The 19,653-nt window shown below is 30.0% G+C and overlaps 1 protein-coding gene across 4 annotated transcripts in view; it reads left to right on the plus strand.

Annotated features, from left to right (window-relative positions):
* Positions 1-19,653, plus strand: part of LOC113394578 (sodium/hydrogen exchanger 9B2-like) — a 45,993-nt gene that overhangs the window by 14,164 nt on the left and 12,176 nt on the right. For 3 of the 4 annotated variants that reach the window (XM_026631934.2, XM_026631937.2, XM_026631936.2), the window contains exon 2: positions 8,060-8,286. In XM_026631934.2, the coding sequence (XP_026487719.2) occupies positions 8,060-8,286 (227 nt within the window). Of the gene's footprint in view, positions 1-8,059; positions 8,287-16,918; positions 17,353-19,653 lie in introns of those variants that run through there. The other variant, XM_026631939.2, reaches the window with a different exon arrangement.

Here is a 19,653-nt window from a genome sequence, read left to right on the forward strand (position 1 = left end):
TAGAGTTCGCCGAGATATGGTAGATAATATCATCTTCTCTACGTTCCACAAGCTGAGACTTTTATTGTACCATCAACGAACAAAGCAAGGATTTACAAACTGCTTAGCAGGAAACCTATAATCTCGCACGTTCGTAATGAATGAGTTCGAGATGAGTGAAACGCCTAGAGTTTCATGTACATTTCATGTAATTGAAAAACACAAAGACTCCTCTAAGAAAAAAAAAAATGAAACGGCTCTCCTCCTAACATGCTTTCTGCCCTAGGAATTTCTGTCAGACAAATGCACTCAAAGTATTACAAGAGCGGCGGAAACACTGTAGGATCATATCGACGTGACGCGACCGTCTCCGCGAAGAAGGATACACGCATAAACTCTTCTTTGATGTTGTCCTGCCGGCCGTCGATACGTGGATCAGATTAAAGAAACGAGACAAGTATTTCTTCTTCCACGGTCGTTTTGACGAGTTACAAGACTTGTGTTAGATCGGAAGTTGAAATTTACGATGATGCCGACACCACAACTGTAGCGTGAACTAAGAATCTGACCAGCATAGCATATAGCCCATACTCTGAATATATGCCTCATATGGAACGTGAAGATGTAAATCCTGGTCCGAGAAGTCGAATAAGGTTTCTCCTGCGTATATTTGTCGGCAAAGTTAGCTGTGTTCACACTCTCGTGCGACGGTAAACACTAAATCCGTTGATCCTGCACTCGAACTCTCTGTTGTCATTATTGTCGTCCTATTATAAAGGATACACCTTTCCTTGAAGACAAACTTGAGTGTTAATATTTTTTAGTAAGCAATATTATGAAACTGTATTTTACACACAATAATACATTTTAAAATATCTGATAATTCCGTTACCTTGGCTACGTACGAGACTTACGACATTAGCAATGAGTTGAGTAAAGAGATTACTTTATTTGAACATCCTTTATTCGCCGAAAATATTTAAGATTCTTTTTTCAAATTTGAAAAGTTCAAGGTTGTATAAATTAACTGGATTGATTTATTTTAATAAATTTAAGGAAAATATTGTTACTTTATATTTTTGATAAATTATTTGGCAATGTGACTCTTTAAACGTATCTGTTATTTAATAGTAGCCGTCCTTTCCGATTTCGTACGGATTACTTATTTCATCCTATATCATATAAACTTTATAATAAATCTTTTTTAATGATCGTCTTCGTCTATAAGGAAGAACTTTCCTAAATTGAAAGTCAATCGAGACTATAGTTTTGGGGAACTCATAATGAGTGGTATTTCGTTTATGTATATATACAAGCGTGATCGAATCTATTCAATTAAATTTGCCAACTAGGAAAATCTTACAATATTAAGATTGCCCAATTTCACAATTTCCCTATAAATTGTTATAATATATATACATTTATATATATTTAAAAATGAATCACCTATACGTCGTAAATTGGTGTAAATTGTTTGCCAATTCATTTAAATCATACTGATATTATAATCGTATTGTTTTTTTTTTGTCTTCCAAAATAATTCAAAAAAATCGATCAAATTATAACATTTTCATTTTTACCGTTTTTGGAATATGAATAAAAATACGTTAAACAAGTTGGAATATATATTAGCACAGTCAAACTATGTTTGACTGGTCACTTAGATATTTAGTATTTGTTATTATTTAAGAAGTAATAAAGTATATAAGCATTATTATTAACTTTATTCGTCAAGGGAGCTAGTGACTTAAAGTAAAATTATGCCCTGACTGACCAGCAACGCACAGCGTAAACTTTATTGCTACCAGTATATATTATATATATCTTTATCGCTTATATTATTTAAAAGCCTTAATTATATACAAATAAAAATAAAAACAGTTACTGTAAACTGTACTACACACTGGTCGAAGAATGAAATAGCTCTCCTGTCGCAAATTTTTATAATAAAAAGAAAATGAAATGTTATCTTACATATTTTGGGAAAAGACACACGCGTCCCGTTCAAAAGGAATAAACCAATAGAGGAATATAATTTTCATTTTTATACATATAAATTCTTGTGGGCGAATCAAGGCCGGGTAGTGGTCAACACATGGTCCGGGTCCTTGATCTTTACCCAAATTATAGAGCGCTAAGTATTATCAGTAAAGTCATGTGTTTTTACTTTGCTATTAAGTTAGACATATTGACTACTAGTACGAGAACTTAGTACGAATATCAGTTTTTTTTTTTCGCAAGAAACCAACGAACAGATGAAGAATCACATACAAAACAATTATTTACAAACCATACTTCCAACCGCTTATAGTGAGTGGCAATTATTTAAGCGCGTAAATAATTTTGCCGTTTGCGACGAATATTTGTCTCATCTCCTTATACATATCTGTATTTGTCTGAATTATATTTATACGGAACAGTAATTTTCTTTACGCTTATTATCAATATGTAAAGCAACACCCATTTACATTTACAGACAATAATCGCATAGATCTATTCACTCACTAAGATGCGCTCCTCTACGTTTAATTTAGGCCCTTATCATATAGATCTTTATAGCGATAATAATTCAAAACTATTCATTATTTTACTTGGTTACAATTATTGTTATCCAACTATCACCTTTATAAGACCAATACCATGCAGTACATTCTTGAGCTGATTATTTCTTATTCTTGCCTATACTTTAATTATTCCACCAACAAAACGCTCGGATCAAAATGTGGATTTAAAAAAAACACCTGGTTCCTCATCTAGCGTGAGCTCCTGTTATTATAATTTTTTACTGACCAATACTATACACATAAATTTATTCATTTCTAATAATAATATAGATATGACTAACGATTTTCTGCATGAGATGCATCAACACATTCAGTTTTATCAGATAATATTGGTTGCTCGCGGATTCGCGATAAATTTGAATTTTACATGCAGTTATGTAATATGTTTATTATACATACACATGACGAATACGTGTCCTTAATATGCCAAAATAGTACACGTTTACACGTACGCTAATGAAGTCATATAATCTTTCTTAATATATAAAATAAAGCCAAAATTCAAATCCTCCGTTTTGATTATGACTACTCCGATTAGCAGTTTTCGAGATTAATGCGTTCAACAATACGTAACTATCTATACTATATTCTAACTATAACAGGAAAAAAGTCAAATAAACAACATTTGACAACAAATTGACGCGATATCATTGATAGACAGCTTGATTATTCTATGATATTCACTATGGATTTGCGAGAAAATATCGTTTCAAACGTCGACGAAACTGTTATCAGAATTTTGGAAGTAAAATTAAAGTGAAAATATGTAGTTAAGTGTAATGGTGTTGTATTATAAATAAAGATATATTAATCATTCACTCTTAGTAGTGAACAATATAGCCGAGTTATTAGCAAAATACGTAAATCTAAGGTTTGTTTATCTTTTTTCCAACTTCCATTGGAATAGGCTATAAATATTATCTTATACAGGATAATAAAATTCAAAAAAGGAACAATATGGAATTAGTTTATGGAGATTAAAGTATAGATGCATTACGGAATTTTATATCCCAGAAACGAATTACAACCAAAACATTTGATGACTAAAATAATCTGTATAATTAAAGCATCAAATCGTGCCTAGAAAATATAATATTTCTTACTGAATACTATACCTACTTAATTTGTAAGTAAAACTGCGAAAGAACTAATTGCAATAAATATTGTATTATTACCAACATGCAGTTAAGAAATAGTTTCTTTGTAAACTTTCCTTTGAATACAATATTAACAATCGTTGAAAAGACATTGTTACATCGCGTTTATCCTTTCTTGCGCAATTTTCCATTGATGCTAACTCAATAACGCTGTTTTCAATTATAATTATCTATGCAGTCACTAAATAATGGTAAATATTACATAATTATATTTACAATAATAGTAGACTTAACATAATATAACATAATTATATTTACAATAAGTAGACACATTTAGGTATGAATGCGGAAAAATGAAGAGAAATAGAGAATATATACCCTATGTAACATAGCTGACGAGGTATCTATTAGGTAGGTAGTCGGCGAGTGCATCTGAAAACCAACATTTATAAAGTATATTATAATGAGTATAGTCTTTAAATTGACATTTATTGATTAGTAGCGATCCGCCCCGGCTTCGCACGGGTGCAATGCTGCTGCTATACTAAATATACTACAGAATGTCTTACAACTTTCACAGCTTTTTTGTCATTAAACAATACAAACCGCTATGTCCCTGCAATTTTAAACCTGTAATAACTTCGAAAATTTTCATTTAAATGACATGTTGTAAAGGGTCATATTGATCTTTATTAAATGCACAATGTATTTAAAGTACTTAATTGGATAAGGATTAATGCTGTATTGCATAAAATCGCTTCGAAAATAAGCCATTATTTGTCATAAAAAATAAAGGATAAAAAATGGATATTGTGGGTTATCCCTAAGAGATAGACATATACCATTGCGGATTTTTTGGAAGACCTTTTTAAGGTGTACAATACTGTAGTACATTATTTTGATCTATATCGGTGGTTTCAACCAGCGTTCGCAATGTAAGCGCAAAATGTGTTTATTTACGACATCATTTTATCTTTATCGATTATTATACGATTCCCATTATATTCCGATCCAACTTCGATCCAACCATAGCTGGATCGTTGTGTTAGTAGAATAGGAAAACGGCTGAACAGCAACAAAAACGTTTCGATTCGATGGCGATAATGTGAAAATTTGTTAATGTAAATATTACTTTATCGGAGCAGTCACGGTGTATTTTTTTATTTATTCATACTTTACATAACATAATCAGCCTGTAAATTTCCCACTGCTGGGCTAAGGCCTCCTCTCCCGTTGAGGAGAAGGTATGGAGCATATTCCACCACGCTGTTCCAATGCTGTACGATGGAATACACATGTGGCATAATTTCGTTGAAATTAGACACATGCAGGTTTCCTCACGATGTTTTCCTTCACCGCCGAACACGAGATGAATTATAAACAAATTAAACACATGTAAATTCAGTGGTGCCTGCCTGGGTTTGAACCCGAAATCATCGGTTAAGATGCACGCGTTCTAACCACTGGGCCATCTCGGCTCATACTTTATTTCACTCAAATTAACAAAAGATTAACACAGTTACACAATAAATTATCTATGAATGCAGGGCCGGACCGTAAGTTTAGAGGGCCCTGGGCTAACACTACTTAGGGGCCCACCTAAGACATATCTGAACGTAGAATTGAAACCATACGACTTGTTTAATTTAATAAAGTTATGGATTCTTTCGCATTATCGTCTATTTTTGACTTTGACTTCACTTAGCTGGGGACCGCTTGAATCCGCTACATCCGGCCCTGTATGAATGTATAAAGTTGCGTTAGGCATTGTTTCATAGGCATAAAGTTACATGCAGCCTTATCCGCTACAACAGCGATCTCTTCTAGGCAACCTTTGGGCAGAGGACCAATTGTAAAAAATATATATGTATATAGTGTTTTTTAGTGTGCCCTTTCCCATATATGTATATGGGAAAGGGCACACTAAAAACGTTACTTATAAATTAAAATACCTCTAAATGCTATATTTATGCGTACATGTGTGCAGGCACCTAATACACGTATTATGTAAAATTATAAATATATAATATATAGGTACATGTTTATTATTTTTTTTAAATATAATATAATACTTATTTGAATTAAATAGATAGGCATAAGAAATTTATAGAGATACTTACTAAATTCAAATCGATTTTAGATTTTAATCAATTCCAATTTATTATGTCCTTTTCGACGAGTATAATTTGTAAGGCCATCGTCCTTTACCTATTAAAATTATATTTCACAACAATCTAACATTAAACAATTGAATTAATTGTGTTGGGAAGCGATAAGCGCATAGCGTCAGTGCGGCGGCGTCGCGGACGCACGGCGCGGTATGGTGTACGCTGTACGGTCTCAGTAAACTACCACGAATTACGTTCTCGCTTCATTATTGGGAACTCGTGGCCGGCTCCTCGTGAGTGATCATGTGATTGTGATGAGACCACTTAAGCAAATAAATAGCCGGCTGCTACCCGCAAACAACTATTGTCAACATTTGGTTTGTTATTACTTATAATTTATTGGAGCGTTATAGTTATGTGAAGTGAAGAATCGAGTGTTTATTCTGTTATATAGGTGCGAAAACAATTTAGATATCATTACTAAAACGTCTCAATAAATTGAATAATGTCAATTTATTGCCATTAATTTACAAGTACAAAAAATAAAATATGTACCTGAGTAATTTATTTCTTTGTGACAATTTCCTTTTATCTATTTATTTTTTATCGTTTATGTTTTATTGAACACTTTTATTTTTTATATAAAAAAATAATCATGCAATATATATATATAAAAATGTTGTCTATATCTTCTTAGCAATAAAGTATGAAGTTGAAAATTATTGTACTATAAGCTTAATCTTAAAAAAATAATTTCGACTTTTATAAAAAAACAAAATCATTAAGTATACTATTTATAAAATATTTTGAAACGCCATAACTCATAAACTTAACGAAAATAAGCAATTAAGCATAACACAAAACTGTATTAAAAATGACCTAGGCGCTGGATCAAACAATAATTAGATATTGGTTTTATTCATTCATATTCAATTTCTTATTTTATTTGAATTTATATCGCTAATACTTTAAACTAACCGATACTAACGGATACATTTTAAAACAATTATAGCTTTTAAACAATAGCAACAAAATGACGTCATCAAGTCATGACTAAATAATTCACATTTACATATATATTTGTGCGAATTTGAAATCACATAGTGTCTATCTTCACAAGTTATTAACGAATTGACGTTTCATTGTTTTTCATTATCGTTACGAACGGACACCTTAACTTAGTATATAGTATCCGAGACACTCTAGAGGCTCTGCGGTGGAAATAACGAACCTGAAACAGATAGACATTATTTCAGTATTCAGTCTGCAATAGAGAAGCGCGCGCGCGAACTGTACATTGAAAAAACTTAGCTTAAAAATAAAAAACTAAATATCTCGTGTTCGGTTAAAATGTGCAAAGCTAAAACCCTAAGGTGCGTTAAATTATTTTTTTTTTTATTTCATTTATATAAACAAAATTTAAGGATAAAATTAAATCAATGTTATTAAAGATAAATACATATTTTTTTAAAATATTTTTAATATTTCACTTTTTATTTTAATATTTTTATTTTGTTTTATTTATTTCAGCCTTAGTTGTTTTATCTATCTTACACTTAGTTTAATCTATAATATTTATTAGTTTTTTTAATTATTTTAATGTAACATTTTAAAGAAATATAATAGTAACCTATAATAATATAGATGCGTTCCGGATAAAAATTGCATTGTTATTGTTAAAAGATGAAATTGTCTTCATAGAAACATTTAAGTCTAACCCCAAACATATTGAAAATATAAAAACCTCTTAGGCACAACATTATATATAATCATATAAATAAATATAAATAATAAAATAAAACGCCTTATAAAATATAATAGTTTAAGCATATGCCGTTTTGATTGCTAATGCTTTGAATTACCACCAAGGTTTAAACTTTTTAATTAAATACATTATGTATGAAGTACAACTAACCGCCACAAAAATATGAAACAATAAAATAAATACATTAGTAATACAGTATATTTTTTTACTCATCAATTTTGTTAACTTCATGGCACGGATCAATTTTAATTTGTCTTATAATCACAACATTGTGTTGTGATTATAAGATTTGCACATAATATTTCATAAACACATCTTGGCGTCCGTCTAGTTTGTAAAAATTGATATGTGTTCTCTTAATTACTTATAAAAACTTAAGTCATATTTTTGTTTTAAAAAATTTCATGAGAAAATATTTGTACGGTTTTATTATTTTTAATAAAACATAGTTGACAAATTTTTAAATAATATCATAATTTTTATTTCACAATTACGAATACCGAGTATACATTAATTGTCTACAAAGTTTCTATGTTGCAATTTCAGGTTCGCAAAACAAGCGTCCGAATGACTGCGATAAAGGAATACCCTTTCGACCTGAGTGATTTAAAAAATCAAAACAACGATACACGCATATCGCGACCAACCGACCAACTATCATCTAATCAAGTATTTACAATCACCCCGAGTGCTCCCTCTAACGACGGTAAAAGAAAAGTTTCCATAATGGCCGACGAAGGAAGCAAAGATCGAGAAAACCTGCCTTCGGAACGGTAAGATTTATAACATATACATTGACTTATTACTTGAAATAATTATAAATAATATATAAAACCATGTATATTAAGATGATAACAACTTTCATAAATGAACTGTAATATCCAAAATATTACATTGACAGCAACCCTTAAATATCATTTAGAAAATTCCGATAATCAATAAATAAAAAAATAAAAATTATAATATTAAATATCAACTATGAATCTACAAATCTTTTGTGCCTATTACACAACGTTTTTTCTAGTAATATCAATATCATTTTATTGCATAAAATTAAGATTACATTTTAATATAACGTATATCAAATATTATCTATTAATATCTAGTTACTTAACAAATTATATTATGAAAAAACTGAATATAATTTTATATTATGGCTGTGTACATATACTTGAATAAAAGACATATTACTTTTGTTTTAGCCGGTTTTTTAATGATTTATTGTAATTAAAATTTTGTTAATCAAAGTTTATTATGGATCAAAATCAAAATATATTCATTTAAACTAAGTTCCTACACCTACTTATAATCGTCATTTTACAAGATTGAACTAAAATTAGCTTTATAACCGTTTTGAATTGTATATTCCACCGAGTACGAAATATAGAGGAAATTTTATTAACATTTATCCATATTCTATTACATATTCTAACACATACGTATTTAATGTCCTGATTCTTATGGGCTTGGAAAATATCTATACATCTGTACTTAATTAAAATAAAACGTTTGCAAGTGCGCGATATATTAATCATCACTACTCAAGAAATTACTTATTCTGCCGCGGCAAAAAATGACAAATTGTACCGAAATTATATTTAATATTCACAATATTGTATAAATATTACAATTAGTGTGATATGACTACGAGAAGGCTTAATTACACTTATAATCTACTGAAATATATGTATTTTTCTTATCTATATAAACGTTTGTCAAGTATATGTGTATAATAGTATATTGTGTTTATTTCATAAAATAAGATTCTAAGAGAGATAGTATTATTATATACAATTTGTTATAAATAAACTTTGACGGTAAGTTATTTCGTGTACCATATTATTATTATCTCAGAGCAAAAGATTTCAACGCTCATACTGATATATTAACCTAAATATTGCATTAAATTATTTGGAAATTTTTTAAACGAACGATTTTATGACGACTATATATCATTGAAATTTAACATATGCAAGAACATTTTAAATGAAAAATGAGCTTAGATAATTTTAGAGATCATCATCATTAGACTCTACGTTAGTATAGAACTATTAATTCCCTTTTATTATTAAAAATATATTTGTTTTTAAATCTACTACTTCTCATTTCTTAAGCGACTTATACGGTGTTGTTCTTTTACCAGACTGATCGATTTGTATGCTCTACATACTTTATATTAACTTGAATGCGTACCCACTCATTGCTGTAACACAATAACGTTTAACTTATATAATTTACATCCTTCTCTTACAACCATCACGTGACTGTATTTTATGAAAGGCAGTATTTATGTCCAATGTAGTACGACCCGAACAGACAAACCACACCTTTAAGCTTCTGCTTGAGTTATTACTGTAGCAAGCTGGGAGAGGAGGTCTATTTATTTGGACGTTCTAATATTCGTTCACGTACGAAACAAAACGTCATGACTCACCGAACAAGGCTGTCGTAATGTATATACATACTTAAGTCACGTGCTTGTTCGGCTCGTTATATATCATAAAAATTATTCTATGAATTATGACTGTCTATGTTTTGAAAGCCTCAATCCGATTTGTTTCAATCATATGATCCAAACACATTTCAAATTAAAAAGTCTAATTAGTAGGATAATTAATAGTTTCCAATTAAAAGAGTATAGATAAATAATTATATTCTTTAACATTATGTAATTATTATTATTTTTGTATTTTTTCTTTAATTGTTATTTAAAAATTGAGAGTAAAGACATATTTAAATCGCAATTTATATTTTCATGTATATAGCAAATTATTTTAAGTAGGCGCTTATTATATGTATACTGATACTTTTATTTTTAGAAAAAACCTTAATATTTGTTCATCTTTCCTTATTATAAAAGTTTTGTTTTTTGCTTTGCTTGTGACCGTGAATCATATTGCTACTAACTGTTCCCTACGGCTTCAGCCGAATCAAATTTATTTACCCTCTTATTGTTCAGTACAGGTGCTATGTTACCTCTATGCCAAATTTAATTACGTCGCCACGGTTCGGTTCGGATCCAAATGACAAAAAGACAGGGAATTAATTATTTAGCGTTTATTATATAAGCTCTGATTATTGTGTTTTTTTTTAAATTTGTATGGGTATATAATGTCTTTAAAATAAGCAAAGGTCAATTGTGTACAAATTCAAAAAGAATATGAAATCAATATATATAAAACTCTTCCGTTACTGAGTGATTGAGTGACTGACAGACAACGCACAGCCTAAACCACTGGACCTAGAGACTTGAAATTTGGCACACGTATACCTTGAGTATCCTAGAAGTGCACTAAGTAGGGATTTTTCAAAATTCCCAAGGGATAGGGAATAAATGGGATTTATATTTTCGAACCAAAGTAGCTCTATCTCCGTAACTATAATTATTAGGGGTTTCAAATTTAGCATGATATTTAGATATTTCGAAATTCCTAAGGGATAGGGAATAAACGAGAATTGTATTTTTTTCTTGAAAATCCTGATTTTTTTATTTTTATTTGTTTATAAATATAACCAATATAAATTGATCCCACACTGCGTACATTTTGCTTAGGAGTAGGGCTCTGCTTACATTGGAAAATTTAAAAAATTTGAAAAAAGGGAAATCCCAAAAGCATCGTTCCCTTTTGGTAGATCTATGGGCTATTTACATACCTATAAAATAAATATGTATATGGAACCCTCGGTCCACGAGTCCGACTCGCACTTTATTAGCTATGTAGGTGAATTATTATTGTGTTTATAATTAGTTTATTAATTTATAATATTTATTTATTACACTACACAATTACACAAATACAATGTAATATTCTATTTAATATTTATTTATTATTTATGTAATAATATAATATAAACACACAATACACACCGACATTACACTTCATATATTTATTTTCATAACAATCCATACTTCCATACTAATATTATAAATGCGAAAGTAACTCTGTCTGTCTGTCTGTCTCGCTTTCACGTCAAAACTACTGGCCCGATGTTAATGAAATTTGGTACACAAATTGTCTAGAGCCTGAGAAAGGACATATATTTTTTTATTGAAGTAAGTAGTAAGTTGTTGAAAGTATTGTCATTTTTAGAACTAGAAGTATAAAACTTATATTTTATGCTGTACACTTAAAAACTAACATATCACGACACCCACTAAGTAGCGAATTTTGGAAATCCTACCCCTAATGGGGTGAAATAGGGGTAAAACGTTTGTATGGAAGTCCGTAATTTTTTTAAGGTAGAACATGAAACTTTATTTTTGGGATACTGATTAAAAAGGAGTAGATACTTATTTAAGCGTTTCTAGATAATCTACCACTAAGGGGGTGAAATAAGGGTTGAAAGTTTTTATGGGAGTCCGTCATTTTTTTAAATTAAAAATATGAAACTTTATTTTTGAGATACTCATTAAAATGATTAAATACGTATTTAAGTGTTTCTAGATATTCTACCTCTAAGGGGTTTAATAGGGGTTGACATTTCTTATATAGGTTAGTTTGAAAGTCCGTCGTTTTTGAAGTTAAAAGCATGAAACTTTATTTATGGGCTACTGATTAAAAATGATTTGATACGTATTTAAACGTTTCTGGATATTTTACGCCTAAGGAGGGAAATTGGGTTAACGTTCCGTATACAGGTAAGTCTGGAAGACCGACAGTTTTGAAGTTAGAAGCATGAAACCTTATTTTTGGGCTACTTATTAAAAATAAGTAGATGATACGTATTTAAGCGTTTCTTGATATTTTAGGCCTAAAGGGAAAAAGTAGGGGTTTACATTTCGTATACAGGTAAGTCTGGAAGTCCGTCATTTTGAAGTTAGAAGTTCGAAATTTTATTTTTGCGCTACCGATTAAAAATTAGTTGATGCGCATTTAAGCGTTTCTGGATATTCTACCCTAAGGTCTGAAATGCACACCAATATGGTATACACAGAGGTTTTACATTAACGTAATATTTTAAGTTAATTTGTAAATATATTCATATTCTACGCGAGCAAAGCCGCGGGTAACAGCTAGTATGTTATAATTCTCTACATATCTTCTACCCTATTTATTACTTTATTATATTATTACTTTTTACTTATTATTTTATTACTATTATATATTTATTACTTTACGTATCTTGGCAAGAAAAACTATGACAATAAACATTGATAAGTTGGTTCACTTAAATAGTATTATATTTCTATATTCGTATATGTAAAAGGCACTGTCAACACAGTGCTTTAAATATAAGTATGACATAGAGACTTGAATGAAAAAAAAACTTTTGGATGCGCCGTACACTGCTTGTCATCATCACCATGTTCAATTTGATCCAATTGTAAAGATAAATATCTGTCACACAAAGTTAAATATTAAGACACAAAAAAATAACTACAATCGTATTATGCGTTTTTAAGAATAGATAAATGTATCGTAATGTAAACGTACTAATATTTTGTTTTAATTTTTCGCGTGCGAATTCGCAATGTCTTGTGGTAGTCGTTTATAAATTTTCTAACTGTATATTACTTTTCGCACACAAACATACATTTAGTTTTTTTTTTTAAATAAAACAAGTGTATACTTTCTGTAACAAAAAAAAGTTACTGTATGTAGTCAAGTAACAGGCATAACGAGTTTTATAACTCGTGTTGCTATTTATTGTATTACAAGTCCTAGCAATATAATTAATGTTACGTTACATACTCCTATATGTTGTAAGGCGACAGTTTATTTTTCCTTGTTACCATGTGGCTACGGTATCAATTTTGCTATTTATAACCCATTACTATCCTATTTCCTAACATATATTTTTCCTTTCCGGATTTAAACTTCTTTTTTAATATTTATTAGATTATTTATTACCTTTTACAAATTGAAACGAGCTTCAGACAATTATATTATCTAATTGGATCTATTAAGTATAATATTCAAAAGTTTTTTTTTGTAATAGTTATTATTACTTCTTATTAATATAAGTAACTATTTAACTGGTTCGAGGTTCTGGGTCCGATTTGTGAGTGGAGTCAATATTAAATAGTCTTTAGTGATGAGGAATTTTGGGAAGCAGCTACGAATTAGGAAATTAGTAGTGCTACACTGCATTGCCTCGTAAAGCACGTCTGCCGAGTTTTTATGATCGATAGCAATGACTGAAATTCAGTAAGAAAAACACTATTGCCAATAGTGGAAAATATGCTCAATCTTCATTATTATTCTATTGGCGTTGTAGGACAGGGCCGATAGAATAATTAAATTCTGCGATGAATCAGAATAATTTTCGATGACGATAATATGTCTAGAAAAAACTATATTACAATATTCACTCGAGGATAGGTTATTGTTTCGGTTTTTTTCATTTTCGCTATCAAAATGAGTAGTGTAGCTGATGATGTTGATGATGACGGGTTGGCTATCTAATAACGTCTGTGCCATGATACCTAACTTCCCAAAAATTTACGGCCTCATAAATGTTCTTTAACGGGTGTTTAGTTAGACACTGTTTTGATATTCGAAACAATATTTATACGTGAATCCGTTATATTATAATCATGTTTTAATATTCGAAACTCACCTTACAATAAAAAATAACAAAAATCACGACTACGAAAATCTACATTGAAAAAATTTTTATAAAAAAAAAACCGAAAAAACGCTTCGCAACAAGACATATGTTGGCCTCCCACCATATTAGATTTCTGATGACGTCACTTGACGTATAATGATTGATACGTGATAATGATGTATCATAGAACCTATGACAGTCCAGACATTTTTGACAATGCCGTAATTACAACTATTCCTTTATAGGTGATATACTATAATATAAATTTGATATTTATTTTTATATACAATACATAGATAAGATGGTAAATATACACAAATATTAATATCTAAGTGCCCTCAAGAACTTAAAGACTAGAGTGGTAAAGTAGCTCAAAAAATAAGCCTTTTCCTCAAATGGCGAGAAAGCCTTCGTCCAGAAATGAGATAATAAGAGAAATATAATAAATAAAATCAATAGATCTAAATAACATATTTGAATATTGTTAGGTTACAACCTTACCTATTTCGCTTTCTTATTGTTTCAAATCTAAAAAGAAAAAATCTTCGATTTGTGATACATTTTTTATAAACGATTTTTATTACTATAAACTACAAACCTTGTTCGTGTTTTTTTGTTTTCCAATTGAATATTATTGAAAATAACTGTTTTTGCTATTATTTTTAATTTAAATATTTATATATTATAATAAATATTTAAAAATCGAAATTAATAAATTAGACTGAGTTATTGTGAACGTTAAATAATAATTCGAAGTTACTTCCAAATAATATTTTTACAAATAAGCAATACATATACGTTTTACGTAAAAATTAAAGTGATTATTATTTAAATCAGAATACAGAATACATTTATTTTTACATACTTTGTAAATAAATTATCATGTTCATACTTTAATTATTACATGAATTTTAATTCGTAATTTTAATGCTATGTACATATGTATTTTCATAATACTATGCTACAAAAGACTATAATATTATTTAGAAAATCCAAAAATCTATAAAATAGGTTTTTTTAAAAAAAGATAGATATTAGCACAAAGCCCTACCACCAGGTTGTATCAACACATGAAAAACGTAACCATGTAATTTTAAGTTTGTGTATGTACATATGTGGAAAATCATCCGTCTACTTATATATATATATATATATATATATATATATATATATATATATATATATGTACGTGTATATAAAATGTATGTAAAAAACAAAGAAAAAATGATAGCTTCATGACTTGCCACAGATTGATTTTATAATTTTTATTATACAGTCGGCCAAAACACTTACTAACCCTGTTTTAAGCTGATCGTATGAATTAGTTTTGTAAACTTAGATCTCATTGATAAACAACACTCTATTCCGTATTATTTATTTAAAAATCGAACGTGACCAATAGTGTCGTTTATTAGCATGGAATTTTTATAAACCGAGAATAAATATATTTTCTTTATTTATTATTGTTGTTGTTAAGTTTTGATTAATTGATTTTTTTGTTTTATCTAAATGTAAAAAGTTATTGACATTTCGTAAATGGCCAGTATCCTTTTCTCTAAAAGGGAAAATTTAAAGCTTATTCTCCACATAAATACTTACGTGGAACTAATTCCCCTGATATGATTACTTCCTGCCTATACTTACCTTCATCACCGAACAGAAAAAGTACGTTTACAATTCACGTATTCAATCAAACACATTTAATTGGAAATAAAAAGAAAAATATTTAGTGGACAATCAAACATAATAAATGATTTATTATCAAAAGATGAAAATCATGAAAACAAACACTGAAAGTCTACCAGTACAAATGCGCGATGCTAGCATTGTTATCGGTATATGTACCAGCCGGTAAATATTACAGCTATTTAAATACCTACCAAGCTCACCTACCAACTATGTCCTATTACTACTATTGCTCAATTACGCATGCATCTAAACAATATTTAGAATCTGAATTTTATGTGAATTATAAATGAGAAACATGACTCGGGTGAAAACGTTGAAATTATTATTATTTTTTAACATTAGTGGATATAACTATAATTAAAATAAAATGAAAATGATGACAGTGTTTTAATTGTAATTAATTAAAGAATCAACTTTAAAAGTCGAGGAAACATCGTATTTATAACTACGATGGCAATTAAGCCCTACCTCAATCTTACCTCGACTGCGGTAGACATGTTTCGTGCTATAAATAAGTAATGGTTATGAGTTCCGATTCATAGTAGTATTCTAATCTGAATATAGCTGGAATAATGATTACTCATATTTTCTAATTATGTATATGAAAGTTTTTAAAGCGTTATTTTTATTTTATTAAATAAAATTTTGTATGAATGTGTACCGAGTGTGAGAGTGAGATGGAGTAGGTACCTACATAACTGAACCCTATAGGTATTCGTTATCATAATATAATTACACGGTGTCTTTGTTATATTTCAGTTTCAAGGCCATTCGACATGGAAAGGTTCCTATTATTTGTTCTATGGCTTGCGCAGCTACGTACACATGCTAAAATCAACGAGTGTTTCAGTCGGCTCTTCCTTATAAAATTTAAACATTCTCAACAACAATTTTCAGTTGAAATTAATATAACGTAGCGCTTAGCGTGAGTGAATAAATAAAGTTTTACATTTTCAATAGATTCTCACCAAAACGGCGAATGATATAAAATAAGCGAATAGTCCAAACTTCGAAGTTTTTAAACGTGTGTTAGTGTGTGTAGATAAGCAAAGTGGCGGTGGTTGCGCGTATAGTGTCACACGAGTCGTATTACAAATGTTTAAAGAGGAATTTTAAACAGTGAGCTCGTAGTCAGTGCGTTCATTCAGTCTGTGTTCACTGTTCAGTAGCTCGACACTTCAGCAAGATAGAGGCGCCTTCATGGCGGTGCTTAAGTATGGCTTCCTATATCTGAGGGTTTACATTTGTGGTTAAGCCATTTTTTTTGCACGGCCAATGACCGAGGAGCCGGCCGGCGAAACTGAGCGCACCGAAGCAGTCACGTGTCCGGGGTGAGGCGCGGCGGGCGGCTTGACTCGCAGCCGAACCTTCTCTTATAAGATGCACACTCGCCGCGGCATAGGTGTGGAGCGTGCTGACTCGTACGGCATGCCCCCGCGCAAGCTTCTTGTAACACACGCACGTTAATATCCTAGTTTATTAAATAAGACTCACTGAGTGCCATGTAGGATGTCTCACAGCAGCTTAAGTTGTCACTATGACAGCTATCTTCCATCAGACTCATCGCTCGAAACAGACGCACTAACTAACCGACATTGGTAAGTTTAAATATAACGTTTATCCTGTTGCAATTATCCACAAAAGAAGCATAAAAAATATGATTTATTTTATTGGTATTTTAAATACATATTTTAGCTAAGTTGTGATCTACAGCAATTATTAAATATAGATCATTTTTGTCAATAAGTAATATTATCATATTGAAATAAAGTGTAAAAAAAACAAAGTAATTTTTTTATTCCACTTGAGACAAGGTAACGACCATAGATTTTTTTTTCAAATAACACAAAATGTAACTATAAAAGCGAGTGAAAACATGACAAAACAATCGCTTTACAATAGATTTGGGCCAGTACCTCATTTAACCTTTAGATCATTGAATAACCCTACGTTTAATTTCCATTGATATAAATTTAATAAAGCGATCGCAACCGTGACATTTAGAATCGTTCACATGTCGGCACGTATTGCTGTACCGGCCACATAACGTACGTACTGGAACGCATAATATCTCCAATGTGACCCACATATGATTAGTAGGTACCTATTTCTTTCCATTGACATGACGGTGTGGTGACTCGACATGTTGCCAGCCTATCGCTTATCAACAATCCTTCCGTCACACAGACAGTAGCCGATAAACTTCAGTAAACCGCATTCGCCATGACATTCGCCACATAAAACAATTATTATCAACATTGACCCATAATATCGCACAGTTTTTAGCGATAAAACTTTTAGTCATGCATCACCTTGTATTACAGGTTGGCCAATAACATTAACAGTTATAATATTGACCATGTAATAATAAACTACAAATAGTTTTTATATTAATAGTAAATAATGATAATTTTAATTATCAAAGTAACTTTTATTAATTATTCCTTATTTTTAACCTCTAAATGATAATGTTAACGTGTTTTCCTATTGATTTATACTTAATAAAATGCTAATATAATAAACATTGCGACTATATATTATTCGATAAAAAAAGTTATTATTATACAAATAATTGTAAACTTGCAGAATGTGATTTAAAAAATCCGCACTAAGCTGCAGGATTTAAGTTTCTAACCTAAAACCCATTAACTTATTCGCCATATGTGAAGGTACAGACTTACAATAAGACTAGCACGCTCTTCAACCTCATATGTTTTCTAACAATTATAATAGCATGCTATTTTCTCCTAAATAAAATCAACCAGACAGAGCGCTCGGAGCACCCAAACTTCACCTGTGGTCAGATCAGCTAGCACGAATTATAATTAAGCATAACCAAACAGATTTTTAAAAATGGTCTAAAAAGAGGTGCTTATTACGTTCAATCATTTAAAATAGCATGAGTAACCATGACAACAAGCATCTGTGATAATAATGAGCATGAGAAGACATTTGAATGCTATAAAATCAAACTTCAACCAACATATTGTCACTTTTAAAAATTCACGCATGAGCGCTCATTTTATCCAACTGTAGCTAAATTAAAAATTTACCAAGCAATTCTCGTGACTAACTCAAATGTTTAAGCATATACTTCATCTAATAATAATAATTTTTATAATTGTAATTCCTAATATTAATGAAACTATAATATATATATATATTCAAACAAAACAAAAATCTAAATGTTAATACCATAACATATCTGAAAGATTAAAAAAAAAATACACATTGATTAATTGACTACGAAAAGTGATCTAAATTAAACTTATTTATAGAATAAATAGAAGGTCAAGAAATACAGGTACCTACAGTCTTATTAGTTTGAACCTTCGTAATCACATGCTACTTGCTTTTATGGGCAACGCTGTTTGGCCTTATGCAAGTGCATGGCCTAGGAACTTGGAACTTGATAGAAATTCTTTATCTACCCTTGAATACATAATCATCTTAAATTTTATCAACACTGCAAAATTATAACATTTTAAATCGAATACGAACATTTCTGAAATAATTCTACTACTTCTATAATTATCATTATTTTTAATATTTCTTAAAGTATAAGATATTTTTAATTTTTTTATACCTATGTAAAAAACTAAACGAATGATTTGTAATTTTCTTTCGAACGCCATAACAAATGTTAAAGGTTACAGCGTTTTCTATTTTTAAGGTATTCGTGCATGAAATTATGAAATCGATTCAATCAAGCAGATTATTAAAGTATTCGCATACCTCGTGATATTAGACTGATCCCCCGACGTGTGACAAATAAAACTGTGACCCCAATTTGAATCTTGTTATTTTTAATTTAAACTGGTTTCGGTGATCGTTTAAGTAAATTTGTTTTAAAAAAGTTGTATCGTAATTGGGCGTTGCCAATGTCTTGAAAGTTGAAC

The sequence above is a fragment of the Vanessa tameamea genome, chromosome 4, assembly GCF_037043105.1.
Source record: "Vanessa tameamea isolate UH-Manoa-2023 chromosome 4, ilVanTame1 primary haplotype, whole genome shotgun sequence".
Classification (NCBI taxonomy): domain Eukaryota; kingdom Metazoa; phylum Arthropoda; class Insecta; order Lepidoptera; family Nymphalidae; genus Vanessa; species Vanessa tameamea.